We start from the raw sequence: 25,558 nt of genomic DNA, 5'->3' as shown, positions 1-25,558 counted from the left end.
GTCCACATTCAAAGGCGATTACTAGAACTTGTTTCATTTTGGAGTATAGGCTAGAGTAGACCAATTAGACCAAAGTTTCTACAACTTAAATCTATCTTGTTTTTATGCCGTGCGTAATAGGCCTATGCGGTAGGCATATAATGGCACAATCATGATTTGAATTTCATTTTTTCCCCAGGCTTGGACTCATATATAGGCCTATGCGTATGCAAATGCTCTAATATGCGTATGGGTGTTTTGAATTAATCATCACCTTAGAAAGTACTGTCAATTTCGTTATGTAAGGCTTTGAAACAACATCCACAACATCCATGTTTTCCACTCAGTTTCAACCTACTTTCTTCAAATTGATCAATCACAGTGCGGTGAGTTTTAAAAGCATGATACTGTTTTGATGATAAGTGTTTGATGAGATTTTTCGATTCTATTTGCATTGATATGAGAGTGGTTAGAGGGACAATAGAGCGCTGAGTACCAGGCCATTAGGACCTGATGGTCTTTAGTGAGTTGGGTACTACTAACACATGTCCAGAGGAGATTATCGTGACTCAACGGTCACATGGAATTTGACTGCGGTCATGACTCATGACTGGAGGTGTGGCGGTAATACGGTCAGCAGTACTTGATTTGGACTGAAATAGGTGACAGTACTCATTTTGGGTGCAAGTACTGCTTATATTTAGGTGCAGGTGCTCCACTTTTGAGTTAATATTCTATTCGAGGAACAGGAGCTCAAGCAGTAGAAAATGTGATGTGCCAGTACTCAGCTCTGGTGAGCTCCTGCCCAAGTCAAGCACTGACGGTCACCGCAGCCCTATTTGTGGGTATGTGTGTATGCTTACGTATGTGTGAGTGTGTTTGTCAGGCCTGTACCTCTCAGCATGGTGTGCTGGTGTTTGGCAGCGCAGATCAGCCTGCTGATGCCCTCGATCACCTGGCTCTTGGAGTCCACCTCCTTCTCCTTGGGCTTTTTACTCAGGAATATCACTGCTCATCAAAGTGTGAGAAAGAGAAGAGAGAGAGAGGACATCAGTAAAATAAAGAGATAATTTGCCATACACGGTACAAAATAAAACATTTATTTTACAATTATTATATTCATTTTTACTAAAGATGTATTTTTCGTGACGACATAAACACAACATCCGGTTGTTGCTGTATTTGGCCAACTAGATTACAACCAGAAAAAGACGTCTTCTTCATCAGTGACACACCCACCTTTCTTGTTCTTCTCCTTCATGACGACGGTCATGGCCATGCCGGGAGGAGGGGTCAGCTCGCCCCCGTTGGGGATGCGGGACACCTGCAGCGAGCGGAAGTTGCTCTTCAGGGTATTCTTGATGCCCACGTCTCGCTTCTCGCCTTCCTTCTTCTTGTCGACGCCGTGACATGCCCAGTAGTCCACCTGGAGACCCATCACCTCCCCGCCCGTCACCGGAGAGCTGCACGGCGGAGGGATATGGGAGAGAAACGTCACAAGAACGTCATATGAACGTTTTGTATCCATGAAAGGGAAGAAAAAGGCCCAAACTGCAAGGTAGAGTACCATCTGAACTTGTGTGTGGCTGTAGCCAGTTTAGTTTATTATGTACACCTTACAGGTCAAGTCATAAAAAGGAAGAAGAGAAAGGGTACAGTAGAGCTCCAGTGAAAGACTGGAACACAGAAGACAAGTGGTCTTCCCAACATCTGGTCTCCAAGGAACATCTGGATGGAGAAAGGTCATTCATCTGGGAGTGGCAGGAAAGCGGGGTGTTGAAGGATGGCTATCCTTTGTCACACACTCCAGATTGGTCCATCTTTTGCCATTTAAATTAATAAAATATAGTTTACAAATGCCTCATGAGCAAAGTTCCACTGCCTTACCCCATCAGAATCCAAAATATAATAAGAAACTAATTCATGTGGAAGGTGTGGCCTGTACCTTCTGAAATTGTTTTATTGGCTACTGTGGCCAATGGGCCTCTGTCGGGGTTGTAGCCATTGTACAGTTATAAGGTTGAACCTTGAGATCAAATAATGTTTAAGGAAAGAAGGAAGGAAAGATACATTAATTAACAAGACATCTTGGGTACAGTACGTACCCGGCTCCGGCGAGGGTGGCTGAGACGGAGGGGGAGGGGGGCGGGGTGCAGGTCAGGTCCTTCATGTAGAGTGGTCCCGGCTGGGGGGGAGGGGAGGCCAGCATATTGATGCTCCCCATCACAGCATCATCAGAGTCCACTGGGGATTAGGGAGGAGGAGGTTTTGTTAACGTCTTTAAGTAACCAGAAAAAATGCATCTTTATCTGGTTTATTCGGGTTATGTAACCAATTAACAACCAATATGACGTCTGTCTCATGACGTCTTGATCTCATCATGAAAAAGGCGCAACAGCGGTTGTAAAAGAGTCATATTAAGTCTTTTAACCAGAAAACCATTTTACAAGAAAAATATTACATGATTAAGACGTCATGCATTCAGTATTTTGCCTGCTGGGCCTCTTCTCTCTCAGTCTTCCCTTCTTCCTCCCATTGCATTCGAAACAATGGATTATCAGACAATACAAAGCAAACATAGGGGTCAAAGGAAAATAAAGAGTAGGATGTCTTACTTGAGGTTGAAAGGTTGTGCTCAACGATGCCCACTTTCACCAGCTGTGGGGGGACAAAAACCACGATTGAGATTTACATTCTGGTCATTTAACAGACACTCTTATCCAGTCAGTACATTTAACCAAGGTATAATACATGACCAAAAGTGTGTGGACACTTGTTTGTCAAACATCCCACTCGTGCATTAGTGAGGTCGGGCACTGATGTTGTTGGGCAATAAGGCCTGGCTCGCAGTCGACATTCCAATTCATCCCAAAGGTGTTCGATGTGGTTGGGGTCAGGGCTCTGTTCAGGCCAGTCAAGTTCTTCCACACCGATCTCGACAAACCATTTCTCTATGAACCTCGCTTTGTGCACGGAGGCAATGTCATGCTGAAATAGAAAAGTGCTTTCCCCAAACTGTTGCCACAAAGTTGGAAGAACAGAATCGTCTAGAATGTCATTGTGTGCTATAGCGTTAAGATTTCCCTATACTGGAACTAGTGGGCCTAGCCCGAACCATGAAAAACAGCCCCAGACCGCTATTCCTCCTCCACAAAACTTTACAGTTGGCACTATGCAGGTAGTGTTCTCCTGGCATCCGCAAAAACCAGTTTAGTCCGTCAGACTGCCAGACGATGAAGGGTCATTCATCACTCCAGAGAATACATTTCCACTGAACCAGAGTCCAACAGCGGCAAGCTTTACACCACTCCAGCCGACACTTGGCATAGTGCATGGTGATCTTAGGCTTGTGTGCAGCTGCTTGGCCACCCATTTCATTAAGCTCCCGACGAACAGTTCTTGTGCTGATGTTGCTACCAGAGGCAGTTTGGAACTCGGTAGTGAGTGTTGCAACAGAGGACAAAAGATTTTACAAGGTACACGTTCTGTGAGCTTCTATGGCCTACCACTTTGCGGTTGAGCCGCTGTTGCTCCTAGATGATTCCACTTCCACTAACAGCACTTACAGCTGACCAGGGGTAGAAATTGACAAACTGACTCAACGTCAACAGTGAAGAGGCGACTCCGGGATGCTGGCCTTCTAGGCAGAGTTCCTCTGTCCAGTGTCTGTGTTCTTTTGCCCATCTTAATCTTTTATTTTTATTGGCCAGTCTGAGATATGGCTTTTTCTTTGCAACTCTGCCCAGAAGGCCAGCATCCCGGAGTCGCCTCCTCACTGTTGACGTTGAGACTGGTGTTTGCGGGCACTATTTAATGAAGCTTCCAGTTGAGGACTTGTGAGGCGTCTTAAACTAGACACTAATGTACTTGTCCTCTTGCTCAGTTGTGCACTGGGGCCTCCCACCCCTCTTTCTATTCTGGTTAGAGTCAGTTTGCGCTGTTCTGTGAAGGGAGTAGTACACAGCGTTGCACGAGATCTTCAGTGTCTTGGCAATTTCTTGCATGGAATAGCCATCATTTCTCAGAACAAGAATAGACTGACGAGTTTCAGAAGAAAGTTCTTTGTTTCTGGCCATTTTGAGCCTGTAATCGAACCCACAAATGCTGATGCTGTCACGCCCTGATTTGTTTCACCTGTCCTTCTCCACCCCCTCTAGGTGTTGATTATTTTCCCCAGTGTATTCATCCCTGGGTTTCCTGTCTCTCTGTGCCAGTTCGTAATTTCCACGTCAACCAGCGTTTTCCCCGTTCTCCTGCTTTTTTTGCATTCTCCTTTTTCTAGTCCTCCCGGTTTTGTCCCTTTCCTGTTTCTGGACGTTGTTCCCGCCTGCCTGACCATTCTGCCTGCCTTGACCATGAGCATCTGCCACTCTGTATCTCCTGGACTCTTATCTGGTTTTGACCTTTTTTCCTGTCCACGACCACTCTCTTGCCTACTCCTTTGGATTAATAAATATTGTAAGACTCCAACCATCTGCCTCCTGTGTCTGCATTTAGGTCTCGCCTTGTGCCTTTGATAGATGCTCCAGATACTCAACTAGTCAAAAGAAGGCCAGTTTTTTTTATTCTTGAATCAGATTTTTTGTTAGCACAGTTTTCAGCTGTGTTAACATAATTGGAAAAGGGTTTTCGAATGATCAATTACTCATTTAAAATGATAAACTTGGATTAGCTAACACAACATGCCATTGGAACACAGTGTGATGGTTGCTGATAATGGGCCTAGTTGCTGATAATGGGCCTCTGTACGCCTATGTAGATATTCCATATATATATATATATATATATATATATTTTTTTTTTTGTAAATCTACCATTTCCAGCTACAATAGTCATTTACAACAATAACAATGTCTACACTGTATTTCTGATCAATTTGATGTTATTTTAACGGTCAAAAAATTTACTTTCTTTCAAAAACAAGGACATTTCTAGGTGACCCCAAATTAAAACGGAAATATCACATTTACATAAGCATTCAGACCCTTTACTCAGTACTTTGTTGAAGCACCTTTGGCAGAGATTACAGCATTGAGACTTCTTGGCTATGACACTACAAGCTTGGCACACCTGCATTTGGGGAGTTTCTCCCATACTTCTCTGCAGATCCTCTCAATCTCTGTCAGGTTGGCTGGGGAGCGTCGCTGCACAGCTATTTTCAGGTCTCTCCAGAGATGTTCGATCTGGTTCAAGTCTGCGCTCTGGCTGGGCCACTCATGGACATTCAGAGAATTGTCCCAAAGCCACTCCTGCATTGTCTTGGCTGTTTGCATAGGGTCGTTGTCCTGTTGGAATGTGAACCTTTGCACCAGTCTGAGGTCCTGAGTGCTCTGGAGCAGGTTTTCATCAAGGACATCTCTGTACTTTGCTCCGTTCATCTTTCCCTCGATCTTGACTAGTCTCCCAGTCCCTGCCACTGAAAAACATCCCCACAGCATGATGCTGCCACCACTATGCTTCACCTTAGGGATGGTGCCAGGTTTCCTCCAGATGTGACACTTGGCATTCAGGCCAAAGAGTTCAATCTTGTTTCTCATGATCTGGCGCCTTTTGGCAAACTCCAAGCGGGCTGTCGTGTGCCTTTTACTGAGGAGTGACTTATGTCTGGCCACTCTACCTTAAAGGCCTCCTGGAAGGTTCTCCCATCTCCACAGAGGAACTCTGGAGCTCTGTCATAGTGACCATCGGGTTCTTGGTCACCTCCCTGACCAAGGCCCTTCTCCCCTGATTGTTCAGTTTGGCCAGGCGGCCAGCTCCAGGACAAGTCTTGGTGCTTCCAAACTTCTTCCATTTAAGAATAATGGAGGCCACTGTGTTCTTGTGGACCTTCTATGCTGCAAGAATACCCTTTCCCAGAGCTGTGCCAAAACACAATCCTTTCTCGGAGCTCTACGGACTATTCATTCAACATCATGGCTTGGTTTTTGCTCTGACATGCACTGTCAACTGTGGGAACTTATATAGACAGGTGTGTGCCTTTCCAAATCATGCCCAATCAATTGAATTTACCACAGGTGGACTCCAATCAAGTTGTAGAAACATCTCAATGATGATCAATGGAAACAGGATGCACCGGAGCTCAATTTCTAAAAACCTGTTTTCGCTTCGTCAGTTTTTATTGTGTGTAGATTTAAGAGGAAAATGTTTTATTTAATCCATTTTAGAACATAACATAACAAATGTGTAAAAAGTAAAGGGGCTGAATACTTTCTGAATGCACTGTGAGAGTGTAAGTAGAAAACAACCACATATCAGAGTCATTGCATGTAAAACTTTCCTCAATAAAACAGCAATACAAATCTGTTGTCATTGTGTATTATAATGACAGCTTCAAATAAATGACAGATAATTATCTAACTGGAGATGAGCGCTCAAAGATAACACTCAAGTTATTTCGTTGCAAGTGACTATTCTTACCCCAATGAATGGCACAAACTTCTGACAGGAGTCCTCGTCAGGGCTGAGGGAGCGAATGGATAACATATAATAATGTTAGTTTTGCGTTAACACAACGCACCAGGATCAACACTCTCCCTGTTTGGATGTGGTGGTGTGATGGCGCTGAAGGAAGAATGAGTTTGTGTGTGTGGCTAAGGGATGTCCAATCGGAATCGATGAGACATGGCGCCTCCCAACTGGTTCTGGAAAACCAGGAACATTTTGGGAATGAAGGTCATGCCGCGATGAGAATGCCAGGGAACGCTCCTTACAACCGACCCCTAAACGGATGTGTTGTAAGCCTGCTGTGACGTGAGCAGTGGAGGAGTGAGGGGGTTAACATTGTTGGTGACATTGAACGTGAACCCAATATACAGGGTGAGTTCTGCAATCCCGCTGGTTTTGGTTTCTCAGTACTTAAGAATACTGATTGGCTGAAAAAAAATCTACAGACTGAAATCAACAGAACTATGGCACTCAAGGACCAGAGCTATGCACACCCGGTATACAGTGTGGGGCAAATCCTAATTTCCATGTAGGTACATTTAGGTTTTAACTTAGTTATTCATTGATGTCAATGGGAGACTAAGCAAAAAGTTTACTTAAGTAGAAGTTAGAATTCACCCCTGTATTTGTAAAGGGGCCTTTATAGACAGAGGGTTAAAGGATAGTTAGCATATTTCATATGTTCGGTCCCAGTCAACTACTTCTATGTGAAGTTGGTAGTGCTGCCGTAGTCTTACCAAAGCTATTTCTCACAAATCCCCCCCAAATTAGCTCAAAAAGCTGGATACGGCTGGTGTAAAACCAAAATAACTTGCAAAATGAGGCCAGAGGGGGTGAATTTTTGGAGCGCATGGTGAAAAGAGCTGTGAGAAAAGCATGTTAGGATAGCAAAGAGATAGGACAAACAAAGCATGACAAGTTAATCTCCCTCGTGAAACACACCTGAGAGTAGCATTGAGGGTTTTCTAGAGTTTTTAAAGATGGAAAAAGCATTGACTAAAATATTGAGTATACACATCTGAGACTTTGCACCCTTGCTTTTCAAATAGAAAGAAGACAAGTAGGTACAAATGATGCACATTAAGCAAATTCAAGTCGGGCCCTTGGTGTACAGTACAGTCTCCCCTGCCTATCTGACCAGAATATTATCTAGGACAGGGTTCTCCAACCCTGTTCCTGGAGAGCTACGATCCTGTAGGGTTTCACTTTAAGTCTAATCTAGGGCACCTGATTCTAATATATAGCAGGTTGATGAATCAGTTTAGTTATAATTGGGGTTGGAGCAAAAACAGTCCAGGAACATTGTTGTAGAGCCCTGATCTAGGATAATCTTCAGGTGTGTCTCAATATTCTAACGCGGCTTCCTCTCCTGGTCTCCTGTTCTTCAATGGCACTGATCTGAAAACACATGATAGATGAAAGCATTACTCCTCTCTGCAGAGTTTGGACTCGGTCGGCTCTCGTCATGTTGTGACAATACTCAGTGGACTCTGTCTCTGTCACCAAGGGGAGACCGGGAGAGACTGGGATTAGCCAATCAAAAGTCACCTTTCAGCACCCCTTTGTTCCTATAATACAGTACACCGTGCCTTTTATACGCCTGGTAATTGTTAAGGTGACCTTTAAATGTTTGAGTGCTCATCCTCCCTGGTGGATATAAAGTGTGTGGGTGTGTGGGCAAAAATGGTTTCTGAGGTGGGTCAACAGTGACATCTGAGCAGAGATTTGAAAATAACAGTCACACATGCAGGTGTGTGTGTCGGTGTGTGTGATAGAGTGTGTCACGTGGCTGATGTTCTCTACCTCTGCACTATCCACCCACCCCTCCCTCCCTCCTCTTCAAACCACCTAATTAGATCTCCACTGTCATCTCTCCTTCTTTACACTCATCCCCCCTCTCTCTGAGGTAATAGGAAAGAACACATCAATGTCAACCATTTTCTCTTAGATCTCATTGAGTCAACAGTTTGCCCTACTGTTCCCAACTTCAAAGAGCAATGTATTTGGGAGACCTTAAAGGTAGAGTCAGCAATGTGACATCATCAAACACAGCGGGGCGACTTCCTGATTACATATTTCAACAATAACAGATGGCCAGTATGGGCTCTTTCCAATTTGCAAGTTCGGCACTCCTTTGAGGCAGCCTTGGCAGATTCGACTTTTGTTGTTGACTTCTGTAAGCAGGAAGTCACCCAGCAGTGGATGATGATGTCATATTGCTGACTGTACCTTTAATGCGGTTGTATATTATCCAAAATCCACATATCCAAACCAAATCCAAACCAAAAGCCAACCAAGCCAGACAAACAAACAAGTGGTTAAGACAGTAAGACATGCAAAAACTCAAATCAATACGGGGGTAGTCGATGCAGACCAGATATGAAGTTAAGACGAACAGCGAGTTATGTGTGGGCGGGTTAGACATTAGACAACAAGGGGTCACAGGTTATATTGGTGTACAAAATGCAACACAGCAGGGGGGCGGGGTCAAACGAAAGGCTGCGGCCAGGTACCTGATGTAAAAATCAAAATACAAGCTTCTCTTCCTTGAATGCAAATGAAAGAAAAAGGTAGAATAACTCAGTGTGGTAAAATGGTACGAATCGTCGTTGTTCTTTCTTCATGAGTTATGAGTCAACTGTCGCAAAATATGTTCTGTCAAAGTGGAGTTCACATGTTGTTATTCTGTTGGTGCTAATTTAAATAAGCAAATGTGGTCGATGAACGTGATTGAATATGGTTGAAATTAGCATTAGTGCTGCTTTTTCCAAAGATAAATTAATGAGAATGAAGCCACTAAATTGAAAAATCTGAAGCGTAGAGGGAGCACTATAGAACACAATAGATAATCCAAATATAGTTTAATAGCATAATAGAATAATAGCATACAAAAATATCTACATACATAATATCTACATTTTACCAGACATTTCATAAACACATGCACACACCCTTAAATATCACCCATTCATTCTGTACTCACATGCATGCACACGCTTGCTTGCACACACACACCTTACCTTTTCTGTTTGTAGGTGAGCATGGCCTCAGAGATGGGACACTGGTGCGAGACGCTGGCCCCAGCCAGGTACTGAGACACGCGGCCTGCTACATCAATGTTGTCTATGGAAACTCAAAGTGGAGGGCACAACCTATAATGTTTTTGTTCTTACACCCTTTTTAAATCCCATTTATTATTATTTTATTATTATTATTCATGTATTGTATTATCATTCAACACATACACTAATGCAACAGTAGAAGCATCAAAATATACTAATATTGTGTGGATGCGAGCATATTATGCTAAAATAAATATTCGGAAAAACTTCCTGCAATGAATACCCTGTACATAAATAATAACTTGTATATTTGTAATAATGTTTTTAATAATAAATACGATATTATAATTAACAAACTAGTACTTTTTAAGAACAAATTCTATCAGCATATCGACTGTAGTACTCGCGCTGATGAAACACTCTAGACCACTGTTACTCCAACTTCCGGGATACAAGCCCCCCCTCCTTTCGGCAAATCTGACCACGACTCCATTTTGCTCCTTCCTTCCTGTAGGCAGAAACTCAAACAGGAAGTACCGGTGCTAAGGACTATTCAATGCTGGTCTGATCAAATCGGAATCCACGCTTCAAGATTGTTTTGATCACGCAGACTGGGATATGTTTCGGGTAGCTTCCGGGAATAATATTGACAAATATACTGAAACGGTAACTGCCTTTATCAGGAAGTGTATAGGATATGTTGTACCACTGTGACTATTTAAACCTACCCTAACCAGAAACAGTGGAAAGATGGCAGCATTCGTGCAAAACTGAAAGCACAAACCACCACATTTAAACATAACAAGGTGTCTGGAAATATGGCAGAATACAAACAGAGCAGTCATTCCCTCCGCATGGCAATCAAACAGGCAAAATGTCAGTATAGAGACAAAGCGGAGTCGCAATTCAACGGCTCAGGCACGAGACATATGTGGTAGGGTCAACAGACAATCACGGACTACAAAAGGAAAACCAGCCCCGTCGCAGACACCAACGCCTTGCTTCCGGACAAGCTAAACACCTTCTTTGCCCGCTTTGAGGATAACACAGTGCCACCGACGTGACCCGCTACCAAGGACTGTGGGCTCTCCTTTGTTGCCGACGTGAGTAAGACATTTAAAAGTCTTAACCCTCGCAAGGCTGCCGGCCCAGACGGCTGGCTGGTGTGTTTACGAACATATTCAATCTCTCCCTATCCCAGTCTGCTGTCCCCACATGCTTCAAGATGGGCACCATTGTTCCTGTAGCCAAGAATGCAAAGATAACTGAACTAAATGACTATCTTCCCATAGCACTCACCTCTGTCATCATGAGGTGCTTTGAGAGACTTGTCAAGGATCATATCACCTCCACCCTACCTGTCACCCTAGACCCACTTCAATTTGCATACCGCCCTAATAGGTCAACAGACGATGCAATCGCTATCACACTGCACACTGCCTTATCCCATCTAGAGAAGAGGAATACCTATGTAAGAATGCTCTTCATTGACTATAGCTCAGCATTCAACACCATAGTACCCTCCAAGCTCATCATTAGGCTCGAGGCCCTGGGTCTGAACCTCGCCCTGTGCAATTGGGTCCTGGACTTCCTGACGGGCTGGCACCATGTGCTGAAGGTAGGAAACAACACCTCCACTTCACTGATCCTTAACACTGGGGCCCCACAAGGGTGCGTACTCAGCCCCCTCCTGAAGTCCCTGTTCACCCATGACTGCGTGGCCAAGCATGCCTCCAACTCAATCATCAAGTTTGCAGACAACACAGTAGTAGGCTTGATTACCAACGACGACAAGACAGCCTACAGGGAGGCGGTAAGGTCTCTGGGAGTCTGGTGCCAGGAAAACAACCTCTCACTCAACGTCAAAAAAGAAAGAAAATGATTGTGGACTTCAGGAAACAGCAGAGGGAGCATCCCCCCATCCACATCGACGGGACAGTAGTGGAGAAGGTGGAACGTTTAAATTCCTCGGCGTACATATCACTGACAAACTGAAATGGTCCACCCACACAGACAGTGTGGTGAAGAAGGTGCAACATCGCCTTTTCAACCTGGTGAGGCTGAAGAAATTTGGCTTGTCACCTAAAACCCTCACAAACTTTTACAGGTGCACAATTGAGAGCATCCTGTTGGGCTGTATCACCACATGGTATGGCAACTGCATCGCCCACAAACACAGGGCTCTCCAGAGGGTGGTGCGGTCTGCACAACACTTCATCGGGGACAGACTAACTGCCCTTCAGGACACCTAGAGCACCTGATGTCACAGGAAGGCCAAAAAGATCATCAAGGACAACAACCATCCGAGCCACTGCCTGTTTCCCCGCTATCATCCAGAAGGCGAGGTCAGCACTGGCGCATCAAAGCTGCGACCGAGAAATTGAAAAACAGCTTCTAACTCAGGGCCATCAGACTGTTAAATAGCCATCACTAGCACAGAGAGGCTGCTGCCTATATACACAGACTTGAAATCATTGGCCACTTGAATAAATGGAACACCAGTCACTTTAATAATGTTTACATATCTAGCATTACTCATCTCATATGTAAACTCAGCAAAAAAAAGAAACGTCCTCTCACTGTCAACTGCGTTTATTTTCAGAAAACTTAACATGTGTAAATATTTGTATGAGAATAACAAGATTCAACAACTGAGACAAACTGAACAAGTTCCACAGACATGTGACTAACAGAAATGGAATAATATGTCCCTGAACAAAGGGGGGGGGGGGGTCAAAATCAAAAGTAACAGTCAGTATCAGGTGTGGCCACCAGCTGCATTAAGTAGTGCAGCGCATGAGATCCTGGCTCTTCGCTGGCCATGAAAAAACACTGACATTCCTGTCTTGCAGGATATCACGCACAGAAAGAGCAGTATGGCTGGTGGCATTGTCATGCTGGAGGGTCATGTCAGGATGAGCCTGCAGGAAGGGTACCACATGAGGGAGGAGGATGTCTTTCCTGTAACGCACAGCGTTGAGATTGCAGGCAATGACATCAAGCTCAGTCCAATGATACTGTGACACACCTCCCCAGACCATGACAAACCCTCCACCTCCAAATCGATCCCGCTCCAGAGTACATGCCTCTGTGTAACGCACATTCCTTCGACGATAAATGCAAATCCAAACATCACCCCTTGTGAGACAGTCTGAGCACTGATGTCCAGCCTCTCTCAGCCTATTGGAGACAGTCTGAGCACTGATGGAGGGATTGTGTGTTTCTGGTGTAACTAGGGCAGTTGTTGTCGCCATCCTGTACCTGTCTCGCAGTTGTGGTGTTTGGGATGTACCAATCCTGTGCAGGTGTTGTTACACGTGGTATGCCACTGCGAGGACGATCAGTTGTCCGTCCTGTCTCCCTGTAGCGCTTAGGCGTCTCACAGTACGGACATTGCAATTTATTGCCCTGGCCACATCTGCAGTCCTCATGCCTCTTTGCAGCATGCCTAAGGCACGTTCACACAGATGAGCAGGGACCCTGGGCATCTTTCTTTTGGTGTTTTTCAGTCAGTAGAAAGGCCTCTTTAGTGTTCCAAGTTTTCATAACTGTGACCTTAATTGCCTACCGTCTGTAAGCTGTTAGTGTCTTAACGACCGTTCCACAGGTGTATGTTCATTAATTGTTTATGGTTAATTGAACAAGCATGGGAAAAAGTGTTTAAACCCTTTACAATGAGGATCTGTGAAGTTATTTGAATTTTTACAAACTATCTTTGAAAGATAGGGTCCTGAAAAAGGGATGTTTCTTTTTTTGCTGAGTTTATACACTGTATTCTATACTATTCTACTGCATCTTAGTCTATGCTGCTCTGACATTGCCTGTCCATATATTTATTCTTAATTCCATTCTTTACTTAGATTGATGTGTATATGTTGTGAAATTGTTAGATATTACTTGTTAGATATTGCTGCACTGTCGTAACTAGAAGCACAAGCATTTCGCTAAAACCGCAATAACATCTGCTAGACACGTGTATGTGATCAATAACATTGTTTTGATGTGACGCATAACGCACCATAATGCTGATAGATGTTCCTAAACATTTGTAACTGCATTTATGAAGCATTATGAGCAGATCCCTATCCTGCATGGTATTTTGGCTCATAATAAGCGTTTGCTGTACCTGATGTTGGAGCCTCCAGTCTGCCGAACAAGTCCCTCCAGCCAGCGTCCATGAAGATGTTGTTGAACTTACTGTCGAACGAAGACATGTGTTTGGCCAGAGGATGAGTGCCTGCAGAGGGAGGAGCAGACTGATTAGAAGGACACAGGAAAACAACATGGAGTCCAGCTTTTCTAGTCTGTATGTTGTTAGCCTGCTATGATACCCAGGGTCCTATATGAGATCTGTTCCTGTAACTAGTGTTTTGTGTGCAGTTTTCCGTTTGACGTCAATGCATGATTTATGGGAGGCTTGCGTTATGCCTGCAGAATGGTAATTAGGCCATTATTTTTCTACAGTTTGTGAACTTTTCCAATGCATGAATGATAGTTTCAATTTATCCCCTAAATCTACTGAATTGAAATGGAATTGACGACCAACCCGAACCTGGACTCCATGGCGATTGGCTGAATTGCTGCTTACCAACAGGGATGACCAGGAAGCGGATGTAGCTGAGCCAATCAGGCGTCTTGTTGGCCAGCTGCTCCACGAAGCACCTGAGGATGGTGCTGAGGTAACTCTGGTCTCCGGCCACTGCCACTTTGATGGTGGGGGGTGTCTGGGCATTGCAGTTACAGCTAGTCAGAGAAGTGGGGGAAAAAACATTATGAGAAACAGTAACTTGTTTTAAAATTCACATTAAAAAGTCTACAAGAAACATTTACATTTTTACAATGAAGCAAAGTTAAAGTGAAATCGATTTGTTTCTCTCAACTACAATCATTGAATTAGAAAGAGGAAGGAAGCGAGTTCTTACAATCTCTGGATCCTGGTGACTATGGTGTTGAAGGCCGCATGGACATCCGCACCAGAGATGGTGCACACGATAGGCTGGCTGTGCTCATGGAGAATCTCAGATAGATACTGCAGGAAGGGAGGGAATGAGAGAGAACGGGGTTGAAAGGGGTTTCAAGACAGAGGTGAGACGGGGCTTGGGATCAGAAGCCGACACAGTCTGTGTTTGAGAGCGCACATGCTTCAGAGTTGCATTATGTTTACATAAGAAATGGATTCCCCCTGATTGCTAAGCCTTTCTCCAGCTAGGCTTAGAGATATGAAGGTCAAAAAATACCTGATCTTGTACATGTTCTAAAAGCGAGTATGTTTGTTGAGTGCACAGCTGATGCAAATGCTACTGATTGAGTAGCATAAAACACTATATCTACAATTGAAGTTGGAAGTTTACATAAACAAGTTTTAATGACTCCCACTTAAGTGTATCAACCACTCCACAAATTTCTTGATAACAAACTATAGTTTTGGCAAGTTATATCTACTTTGTGCATGACAAGTAATTTTTCCAGCAATTGTTTACAGACCGATTATTTCACTTATAATTCACTGTATCACAATTCCAGTGGGTCAGAAGTTCACATAAAATAAGTGGACTGTGCCTTTAAAAAGCTTGGAAAATTCCAGAAAATGAAGTCATGTCTTTAGAAGCTTCTGATAGGCTAATTGACAACATTTGAGTCAATTGGAGGTGTACCTGTGGATATATTTCAAGGCCTACCTTCAAACTCAGTGCCTCTTTGCTTGACATCATGGGAAAATAAAAAGAAATCAGCCAAGACGTCAGAAAAAAAATTGTAGACCTCTACAATTCTGGTTCATCCTTGAGAGCAATTTCCAAACGCCTGATGGTACCACGTTCATCTGTACAAACAATTGTACGCAAGTATAAACACCATGGGACCACGAAGACGTCATACTGCTCAGGAAGGAGACGAGTTCTGTCTCCTAGAGATGAACGTACTTTGGTGCGAAAAGAGCAAATCAATCCCAGAACAACAGCAAAGGACCTTGTGAAGATGCTGGAAGTTAAAAAAAAGTATCAAAATCCACAGTAAAACGAGTCCTATATCGACATAACCTGAAAGGCCGCTCAGCAAGGAAGAAGCCACTGTTCCAAAACTGCCATAAAAAAGCCAGACTACGGTTTGCAACTGCACATGGGGACAAAGATCGTACCTTTTGGAGAAATGTGAAACAAAAATAGAACGGTTTGGCCATAATGACCATGGTTAATAAAATAATGACCCAGGAACAGATATAGCCCTTGCTTCACTCCAGACCTGACTGCCCTTGACCAGCACAAAAACATCCTGTGGCGTACTGCATTAGCATCGAATAGCCCCCATGATATGCAACTTTTCAGGGAAGTTAGGAACCAATATACACAGGCAGTTAGGAAAGCTAAGGCTAGCTTTTTCAAACAGAAATTCGCATCCTGTAGCACAAACTCAAAAACGTTCTGGGACACTAAAGTCCATGGAGAATAAGAGCACCTCCTCCCAGCTGCACTGAGGCTAGGAAACATTATCATCACCGACAAATCCACCAAAATTGAGAATTTCAATAAGCATTTTTCTACGGCTGGCCATGCTTTCCACCTGGCTACCCCTACCCGGGTCAACTGCACTACACCCCCCACAGAATCTCGCCCAAGCCTCCCCATGGACCCCTACAAATCAGCCAGGCTAGACAATCTGGACCCTCTCTTTCTAAAATTATATGCCGAAATTGTTGCAACCCCTATTACTAGCTTGTTCAACCTCTCTTTCGTATCGCCTGAGATTCACAAAGATTGGAAAGCTGCCGCAATCATCCCCCTCTTCAAAGGGGGACACACTCTAGACCCAAACTTCTACAGACCTATATCTATCCTACCCTGCCTTTCTAAGGTCTTCAAAAGCGTAGTTAACAGATTACCAACCATTTCGAATCCCACAGTACCTTCTCCGCTATGCAATCTGGTTTCAGAGCTGTTCATGGGTGCACCTCAGCCACGCTCAAGGTCCTAAACGATGTCATAACCGCCATCAATAAGAGACACTACTGTGCAGACGTATTCATCGACCTGGCCAAGGCTTTCGACTCTGTCAATCACCACATTCTTATCGGCAAACTCAACAGCCTTGGTTTCTCAAATGACTGCCTCACCTGGTTCACCAACTACTTCTCTGATAGAGTTCAGTGTGTCAAATCGGAGGGTCTGCTGTCCGGACCTCTGGCAGTCTCTATGGGGTGCCACAGCGTTCAATTCTTGGGCAGACTCTCTTCTCCCGTATACATCAATGATGTCGCACTTGCTGCTGGTGATTCTCTGATCCACCTCTACAAAGATGACACCATTCTGGCCCTTCTTTGGACACTGTGTTAATTCACCTCAAGACAAGCTTCAATGCCATACTATAACTCTCCTTCCGTGGCCTCCAACTGCTCTTAAATGCAAGTGAAACTAAATGCATGCTCTTCAACCGATCGCTGCCTCCAACTGCCCGCCCGCCCGTCCAGCATCACTACTCTGGACGGTTCTGACTTAGAATATGTGGACAACTACAACTACCTAGGTGTCTGGCTAGACTGTAAACTCTCCTTCCAGACCCACATTACGCAACTCCAATCCAAAATTAAATCTAGAATCGGCTTCCTATTTCGCAATAAAGCATCCTTCACTCATGCTGCCAAGCTTACCCTCGTCAAACTGACCATCCTACCGATCCTCGACTTCGGCGATGTCATCTACAAAATAGCATCCAACACTCTACTCAACAAATTGGATGCAGTCTATCACAGCTTTGTCACCAAAGCCCCATATACTACCCACCACTTCGTCCGGTACGCTCTCGTTGGCTGGCCCTAGCTTCATATTAGTTTCCAAACCCACTGGCTCTAGGTCATCTACAAGTTTTTGCTAGGTAAACCCCCGCCTTATCTCAGCTCACTGGTCACCATAGCAGTACCCACCCATAGCACGTGCTCCAGCAGGTACAGTGGGGCAAAAAAGTATTTAGTCAGCCACCAATTGTGCAAGTTCTCCCACTTAAAAAGATGAGAGAGGCCTGTAATTTCCATCATAGGTACACTTCAACTATGACAGACAAAATGAGAGAAAAAAATCCAGAAAATCACATTGTAGGATTTTTAATGACTTTATTTGCAAATTATGGTGGAAAATAAGTATTTGGTCACCTACAAAAGTTTCTCAATACTTTGTTATATACTCTTTGTTGGCAATGACAGAGGTCAAACATTTTCTGTAAGTCTTCACAAGGTTTTCACACACTGTTAAAGGTATTTTGGCCCATTCCTCCATGCAGATCTCCTCTAGAGCAGTGATGTTTCGGGGCTGTTGCTGGGCAACACGGACTTTCAACTCCCTCCAAAGATTTTCTATGGGGTTGAGATCTGGAGACTGGCTTAGGCCACTCCAGGACATTGAAATGCTTCTTATGAAGCCACTCCTTTGTTGCCCGGGCGGTGTGTTTGGGATCATTGTCATGCTGAAAGACCCAGCCATGTTTCATCTTCAATGCCCTTGCTGACGGAAGGAGGTTTTCACTCAAAATCTCACGATACATGGCCCCATTCATTCTTTCCTTTACACAGATCAGTCGTCCTGGTCCCTTTGCAGAAAAACAGCCCCAAAGTATGATGTTTCCACCCCCATGCTTCACAGTAGGTATGGTGTTCTTTGGATGCAACTCCTCCAAACACGACAAGTTGAGTTTTTACCAAAAAGTTATATTTTGGTTTCATCTGACCATATGACATTCTCCCAATTTTCTTCTGGGTCATCCAAATGCTCTCTGGCCTGGACATGTACTGGCTTAAGCAGGGGGACACGTCTGGCACTGTAGGATTTGAGTCCCTGGCGGCATAGTGTGTTACTGATGGTAGGCTTTGTTACTTTGGTCCCAGCTCTCTGCAGGTCATTCACTAGGTCCCCCCGTGTGGTTCTGGGATTTTTGCTCACCATTCTTGTGATCATTTTGACCCCACGGGGTGAGATCTTGCGTGGAGCCCCAGATCGAGGGAGATTATCAGTGGTCTTGTATGTCTTCCATTTCCTAATAATTGCTCCCACAGTTGATTTCTTCAATCCAAGCTGCTTACCTATTGCAGATTCAGTCTTCCCAGCATGGTGCAGGTCTACAATTTTGTTTCTGGTGTCCTTTGACAGCTCTTTGGTCTTGGCCATAGTGGAGTTTGGAGTGTGACTGTTTGAGGCTGTGGACAGTTGTCTTTTATACTGATAACAAGTTCAAACAGGTGCCATTAATACAGGTAAAGAGTGGAGGACAGAGGAGCCTCTTAAAGAAGAAGTTACAGGTCTATGAGAGCCAGAAATCTTGCTTGTTTGTAGGTGAACTTTTGGTAAGAGGGTAATTTCATAGTCTTTATACAATACTGTACTGACGATTTTGTAAAAATAAAAAAAAGCGGATACCAACTGTTTTGAATGATATTATATGACCAGATAGACAGTACCCTTGTTTTTACCACTTAATTAGTCACACTGACCAACACAAACACAAAAGTAGTCTACCTGGCCCTGCCAGTCTGTGGTGTTGATGAGGATGATGCTCTCGGGGAGCTGCTCGTCGGAGATAAGGATCTGGTTTAGCTGGTCATACACTGACTTCCTGGGGACCTGGCGGAGGAAGAGGCAGATGTAAAAGAGATGGTCTATCTGTATACACATATGTAGATCTTGTACACACACACTAGCTTACTTTACTATTGTGCACACACTCACACACACCTGGACAGCGATCCTGGATTCCGGGGATGTCTCGCTGTCGATGCTGCTGGTCCTGTCACTCTGGGCCTTGGAGTTCTGTCGGTCCTTCATGGATGTGCTCCTAGGACGCCTCTGCAGCTTGTTCTCTGTTTTACTGTGGACCACAAACAGGCACGGACCCAATGAAGCACTGAGCCAGGTTGAGCCACTGCTGAAAAATCTTTATAAAAAAAAAACGTTATTCACCAATACTAAATACTAAGTAGTAGATATGCCTACAGCAGAACTCCTCAGACAATCCTGGCCATGTAATCCTTCTCTTTCACTCTCCCCAGCAAAAGCTTTTCAAGCTTTTGTTCTGGAAGCATTTTATGAGCACAAAATGGCTGCCACACATTATCTACAGTGGGGCCAAAAAGTATTTAGTCAGCCACCAATTGTGCAAGTTCTCCCACTTAAAAAGATGAAAGAGGCCTGTAGTTTTCATCATAGGTACCCTTCAACTATGACAGACAAAATTAGAAAAAAAATCCAGAAAATCACATTGTAGGATTTTGAATGAATTTATTTGCAAATTATGGTGGAAAATTAGTATTTGGTCAATAACAAAAGTTTATCTCAATACTTTGTTATATATCCTTTGTTGGCAATGATAGTCAAACGTTTTCTGTAAGTCTTCACAAGGTTTTCACACACTGTTGCTGGTATTTTGGCCCATTCCTCCATGCAGATCTCCTCTAGAGCAGTGATGTTTTGGGGCTGTTGCTGGGCAACACGGACGTTCAACTCCCTCCAAAGATTTTCTATGGGGTTGAGATCTGGAGACTGGTTAGGCCACTCCAGGACCTTGAAATGCTTCTTACGAAGCCACTCCTTCGTTGCCCGGGCGGTGTGTTTGGGATCATTGTCATGCTGAAAGACCCAGCCACGTTTCATCTTCAATGCCCTTGCTGATGGAAGGAGGTTTTCACTCAATCTCACGATACATGGCCCCATTCATTCTTTCCTTTACACGGATCAGTCGTCCTGGTCCCTTTGCAGAAAAACAGCCCCAAAGCATGATGTTTCCACCCCCATGCTTCACAGTAGGTATGGTATTCTTTGGATGCAACTCAGCATTCTTTGTCCTCCAAACACGACGAGTTGAGTTTTTACCAAAAAGTTATATTTTGGTTTCATCTGACCATATGACATTCTCCCAATCTTCTTCTGGATCATCCAAATTCTCTCTAGCAAACTTCAGACGGGCCTGGACATGTACTGGCTTAAGCAGGGGGACACGTCTGGCACTGCATGATTTGAGTCCCTAGCGGCGTAGTGTGTTACTGATGGTAGGCTTTTTTACTTTGGTCCCAGCTCTCTGCAGGTCATTCACTAGGTACCCCCGTGTGGTTCTGGGATTTTTGCTCACCGTTCTTGTGATCATTTTGACCCCACGGGGTGAGATCTTGCGTGGAGCCCCAGATCGAGGGAGATTATCAGTGGTCTTGTATGTCTTCCATTTCCTAATATTGCTCCCACAGTTGATTTCTTCAAACCAAGCTGCTTACCTATTGCAGATTCAGTCTTCCCAGCCTGGTGCAGGTCTACAATTTTGTTTCTGGTGTCCTTTGACAGCTCTTTGGTCTTGGCCATAGTGGAGTTTGGAGTGTGACTGTTTGAGGTTGTGGACAGGCGTCTTTTATACTGATAACAAATTCAAACAGGTGCCATTAATACAGGTAACGAGTGGAGGACAGAGGAGCCTCTTAAAGAAGGTCTGTGAGAGACAGAAATCTTGCTTGTTTGTAGGTGACCAAATACTTATTTTCCACCATAATTTGCAAATAAATTCATTAAAAATCCTACAATTATTTTTCTCATTTTGTCTGTCATAGTTGAAGTGTACCTATGATGAAAATTACAGGCTTCTCTCATCTTTTTAAGTGGGAGAACTTGCACAATTGGTGGCTGACTAAATACTTTTTTGCACCACTGTATGTGGTTGTTACAAGCCAGCTACACATTGAAGTATCCTTGCACAATGGAGAAATGTACAACGACAAATGTGCAATGTCTGTACTAGGCAGATTGCTTATTCAATGGATATGACTTTGATTCATCAGATGAGTAGAGTCGGTGGAAGTTGTGCTAGGGGACGTCATTCTGCTGATTAGTTTGTTTATAGATAGGTGTAGCAGGGGAAATCACTGTATTGCGCTGAACAACCAAGACACCAGGTGCTCAGTCAGAGAGGTAGACCTGATCTCACCCGCCCCCTCCTCTCTCTCATCCCATCAATTTTATTTTGGGCATGTGTCTTATCCAACTCACGGCCTGGAGAGCTACTGGGTTTGCAGGCTTTGTTCCAGCCCAGCACTGCGACACTGGTTTCAAATAATTAACTAGTCACGGTCAATCTGGATCACAGTTAGTGGTATCGGGTGTATTAGTGCTGGGTTGGAATAAAGCGAGCACACCCATCCTTGTTTAGTTATAGTGTAAGGGTTAATAAGCGGTACTGTGTGTGAGACTGTGTGCGTGTGACTGTTTTTGTGCGTGTGTGCATGAATGCATAAATGTCATACATGCATGCAAGTGAGCGGTTGTGCATGTGGGCGGCTACCTCGGCGACATGAGTGTCTGGGACTCGGTCTTGCAGAGTTTGGCCACTGGGCCGGGCAGTTTGTCCGTGCTCAGGTCCCAGCTGATGGGAGTGGGGTTAGCCTCCCCTGACCCTGTGCCAGCCCTAGTCTCCTCATCCTCCGCGTCCTGTACATAATGGGAGAAATATAGTTCAAAATATATTTTCAATATATAGGGATGTACAGTACATACTAGGGTATTTCACTCATTCATTGGATTTCCATCCGCTGCACCGTGCTCCCTCTGGTTCATTTCTCTCCCTAGAGATTAATTAACACTTAACTTAACAATCCTTTTCCAGTTGGTATTGTCAGTGGGAATTCACTGACACCAGAGACACAAGTCACGAAGGTTCACCCTGTGCGAGTTGAGAACACCTGTTTTACAGGTGAACTCAATTATCTGCATCCCACCCTATTTTATTTATATTGCACTACTTTTGACCAGATCCCTATGGGCTCTGAATTAGTACACTACATTGGGAATATGGTGCCATTTGGAACGCAGCCATTGAGATCATTGTTTTCTCAATTGGATCATGCCCAAGAGGTAGCAACCGCAACCAATACGTAAGATGATGAAATGCACACAGTACCTAGAAAACAGCTATTTCTGTGCAGGGTACCCATTGTCGATGCATTTCAATGTGCTGTCATGGTGACCGTGACAACATCACATAACACCTGGCAGATGTCCGCAAACACATTCACATGAAGCCCAGTGTGTGCATGTAAGTATCATGTGTTTGGCCACTGAACATCCCGTCCTTGGGCCTCAAACACAAGCCCCCTCAGAATCCGTCCCTCCCTCTCCCAAGAAATGCGTCGTCAGGTGCTCCTCGTTGCCGGGGTTCCCGGGATGAACAAGTGCAGAGGAGGCAAAGGAGCACGAGAGGCAACGGTGAAGAATAACAAAACACTATGTAAAGCACTGCTCTTCTCACGGACCAATACGCACACTGACGCCCTCTCTACAGCCAGCTGGACCTGGGCCTCAAGAGTGGTGTCGGTGTGTTTATACATAATGTGTGTGTGTACTGTAAATATTGTGTGTGTGTGTGTGTGTATTTAAAAAAAATATATATATTTTTACCTTTATTTAACTAGGCAAGTCAGTTAAGAACAAATTCTTATTTTCAATGACGGCCTAGGAACAGTGGGTTAACTGCCTGTTCAGGGGCAGAACGACAGATTTGTACCTTGTCAGCTCGGGGGTTTGAACTTGCAACCTTCCGGTTACTAGTCCAACACTCTAACCACTAGGCTACCCTGCCGCCCCGGCGCGCCCCATGAGCGCGCTCATGTGTGTATACACAATGTGTGTGTGTGTGCGCGCGTGCATGTATGCTTGTGTGTAATAATGGAGGTCTTTGTGGTAACAGTGTAAATGTACTCTTGTTCGCATCAAAAATGGTCGAGTGGAAAAATAAACAGATGGGAGCTGATTTATGATCATGGACAAAATAGCAGCGCAGAGAGAGAGAGAGAGAGAGAAGAGAGAAACAAAATGTTTAAGAACCCGGGATTTATTTCCACCATGTCTACCGTATTTCGTTCCGTTTACATTTTAGGAATGTTTACTGACAATTGCTGTTTCCATTAGGCCTGTCTTGAGTTTTTTGTATCCGTTTTTTTATTACTTTCATAAAAATGGGTTGATGGAAACAAGGTTAGTGAGAAAGAGAGAGAAGGGGTAAAAAAAGACAGTTAGAGAGAACGACAGACATCAAATGAGAGAACATGAGTGAGTTGAGGCAAGGAGACAGGCAAAAAGAGAGACAGAGTGGAAAGAAAGAGGAGAGAGGTACTAGAGACAGAGAGACCGGCCCAGCCATTGATAGAGAACAGAAAAGGACACAAAGCAAGAGAGAAAGAGCACTTAGGAAGAGCACAAAATATGTTACGCCTACAGGGATCCTCTAGAGGTTGCCCGGTGTAGAATAAAGTTGTCCTTAGACACCGATCTTGGGTCAGTTTTCCCCCACTTATGGTTAAGGTCAGAATTGGGGGAAGGGAAGCTGATCCTAGAGCTGTACCTTGGGGAAGCTTGCCCACTCACCCCTGCAGGAGACTCCAATCTGGCGCTGTCGTCTGTATACTTGGTCCCTATTTGGACTTTGGCCCTGTCCGGGGACAGCAGCTCTCCACCCTAAAAGGAGCAGAACACAGGACGCAGTTACCAAAACCGTCTGCTAGGGGACACCCTTGAGCATATCCTAATTCCATGTAAGAAATCACATGAACTCTATTCAGTGTGTTTTCATATGCGCCTGCTGCCAGCGAAATAGGTGATTACTAACCCTTAGGTGGCTGGCTACCCCTTAGCTATCTACTTTTGTCATGACACAAGCTACATCAGATTTTCAGGAACACACTGCATTCATGACATTTCTATCTGCAACATTCCAGAAGTTTGCTCACTTAAAGGTGTAATCCTTAATGGTGAACCTGTCACGCTCCTTTTGTGATATTACAACAACAAGGAAGTTACTGCAAACAACAAACACTGTTTTCTTCCCTATGACATCATTGCATGTGGGACAGAACAGCAGAATATTTACCAGGCTCCTCACCGCTTCGTCAACGAAGCAAAAACTATAACAACAGCGGTGGGGCGGACAGTGAAACTGTTACCCCTCCTGTGGATTCCATCTTCAACGTGCGCCAGGGTCCAACTCTGAAATGCCTTTACCGATACTTTCATAGCTGGTGTCTACATATTTAATGAGACGATCAATGTTCTATTTTGTGGCCATGTTTGATTTGCTTGAATTAACGACAATTGCTCCTCAGTACAAATAATTTCTGCAGGCCTTAGGACACCATGCACGCAGAATCGATCGGGCCTTACTCAATATCTAACCCCCACACTAACAAATCACCCACACAGTTAAAGTGTCTGGTGCAGCAGTACACGGTACTACCATACATACAATTCAGAGAATATCCAAGAATGGACATCTAAAATTCCTGGCATATGGATGCCACACATAATTGGCTATTTAAAGGGTATAGCTACAAATGTATTAAATCTTAATTGCCTGGCATACGGATGCCAAAAATAATTAACTATTTATAGGGAGAGTTCACCCAAGCTACAAATGTACCTAATCTAAAATGCCTGGTATATATATATACGGATGCCACTAATCATAACTATTTAAAGGGATAGTTCATCCTTTGAAATGCCTGGGGCTTCATTTATCAATCATGTGTAGCCACAAATCTGTGTGTAAACGATGCGTGCGATCATTTCCACACAAAATGTGAGATTTATCACAATGAACATTTGCTTGAGAGTGTGTATATGTATGTACAGCCATGACCATGCGTATGCACAGTGATAAGTGGTGGAATAAGGGAACTGCTTGTCAAGCTTAGAATTGGAAAAATACACTGAGTGTACAAAACATTTAAAAAAGCATGCCATTCTGGTGCACATTAAAGTGCTATCCACCGTCGTATTTTTGGTACGGCGTTGTATATTACATACTGGCATTAAAGGGATGATTTTGCTCATATATGGTTAATTAGGGGTGTTTTGAAATGCAAATAGCCAAGGTCGTGCACAAGCACTGAGGCTCAGAACATTTGGTATTTATCAACAGTTATCGCCTATCGGTGTGTGTATGACGCTCGTAGAATTGCTTGATAAAATACTTTTATTTTTCTTAATTGTTTCTATGCAATATTGATAAATGATTCCCCTGGCATATATACGGATGTCACAAATCACTACTATTTAAAGGGATAATTC

At 44.0% G+C, this 25,558-nt stretch overlaps 1 protein-coding gene across 4 annotated transcripts in view; it reads right to left on the bottom strand.

The window, feature by feature from the left end:
- si:ch211-126j24.1 (phosphofurin acidic cluster sorting protein 2) overlaps window positions 1-25,558 on the bottom strand; it is a 93,645-nt gene that overhangs the window by 5,239 nt on the left and 62,848 nt on the right. Inside the window, exons 11-24 of one of the 4 annotated variants that reach the window (XM_029625036.2) lie at window positions 23,861-23,950; window positions 21,783-21,928; window positions 19,199-19,331; window positions 18,983-19,087; window positions 14,408-14,514; window positions 14,074-14,228; window positions 13,612-13,722; window positions 9,444-9,555; window positions 8,937-8,969; window positions 6,397-6,439; window positions 2,595-2,637; window positions 2,085-2,223; window positions 1,219-1,442; window positions 874-987 (exon numbers count right to left, since the gene is read on the bottom strand). In XM_029625036.2, the coding sequence (XP_029480896.1) occupies window positions 874-987; window positions 1,219-1,442; window positions 2,085-2,223; window positions 2,595-2,637; window positions 6,397-6,439; window positions 8,937-8,969; window positions 9,444-9,555; window positions 13,612-13,722; window positions 14,074-14,228; window positions 14,408-14,514; window positions 18,983-19,087; window positions 19,199-19,331; window positions 21,783-21,928; window positions 23,861-23,950 (1,555 nt within the window). The remainder of the gene's footprint in view (window positions 1-873; window positions 988-1,218; window positions 1,443-2,084; window positions 2,224-2,594; window positions 2,638-6,396; window positions 6,440-8,936; window positions 8,970-9,443; window positions 9,556-13,611; window positions 13,723-14,073; window positions 14,229-14,407; window positions 14,515-18,982; window positions 19,088-19,198; window positions 19,332-21,782; window positions 21,929-23,860; window positions 23,951-25,558) is intronic. The other 3 variants (XM_029625037.2, XM_029625038.2, XM_029625039.2) reach the window with 3 other exon arrangements.

This window comes from Oncorhynchus nerka, linkage group LG21, assembly GCF_034236695.1.
Source record: "Oncorhynchus nerka isolate Pitt River linkage group LG21, Oner_Uvic_2.0, whole genome shotgun sequence".
Taxonomy (NCBI): domain Eukaryota; kingdom Metazoa; phylum Chordata; class Actinopteri; order Salmoniformes; family Salmonidae; genus Oncorhynchus; species Oncorhynchus nerka.
This window is presented reverse-complemented; position numbering and strand designations above follow the sequence as displayed.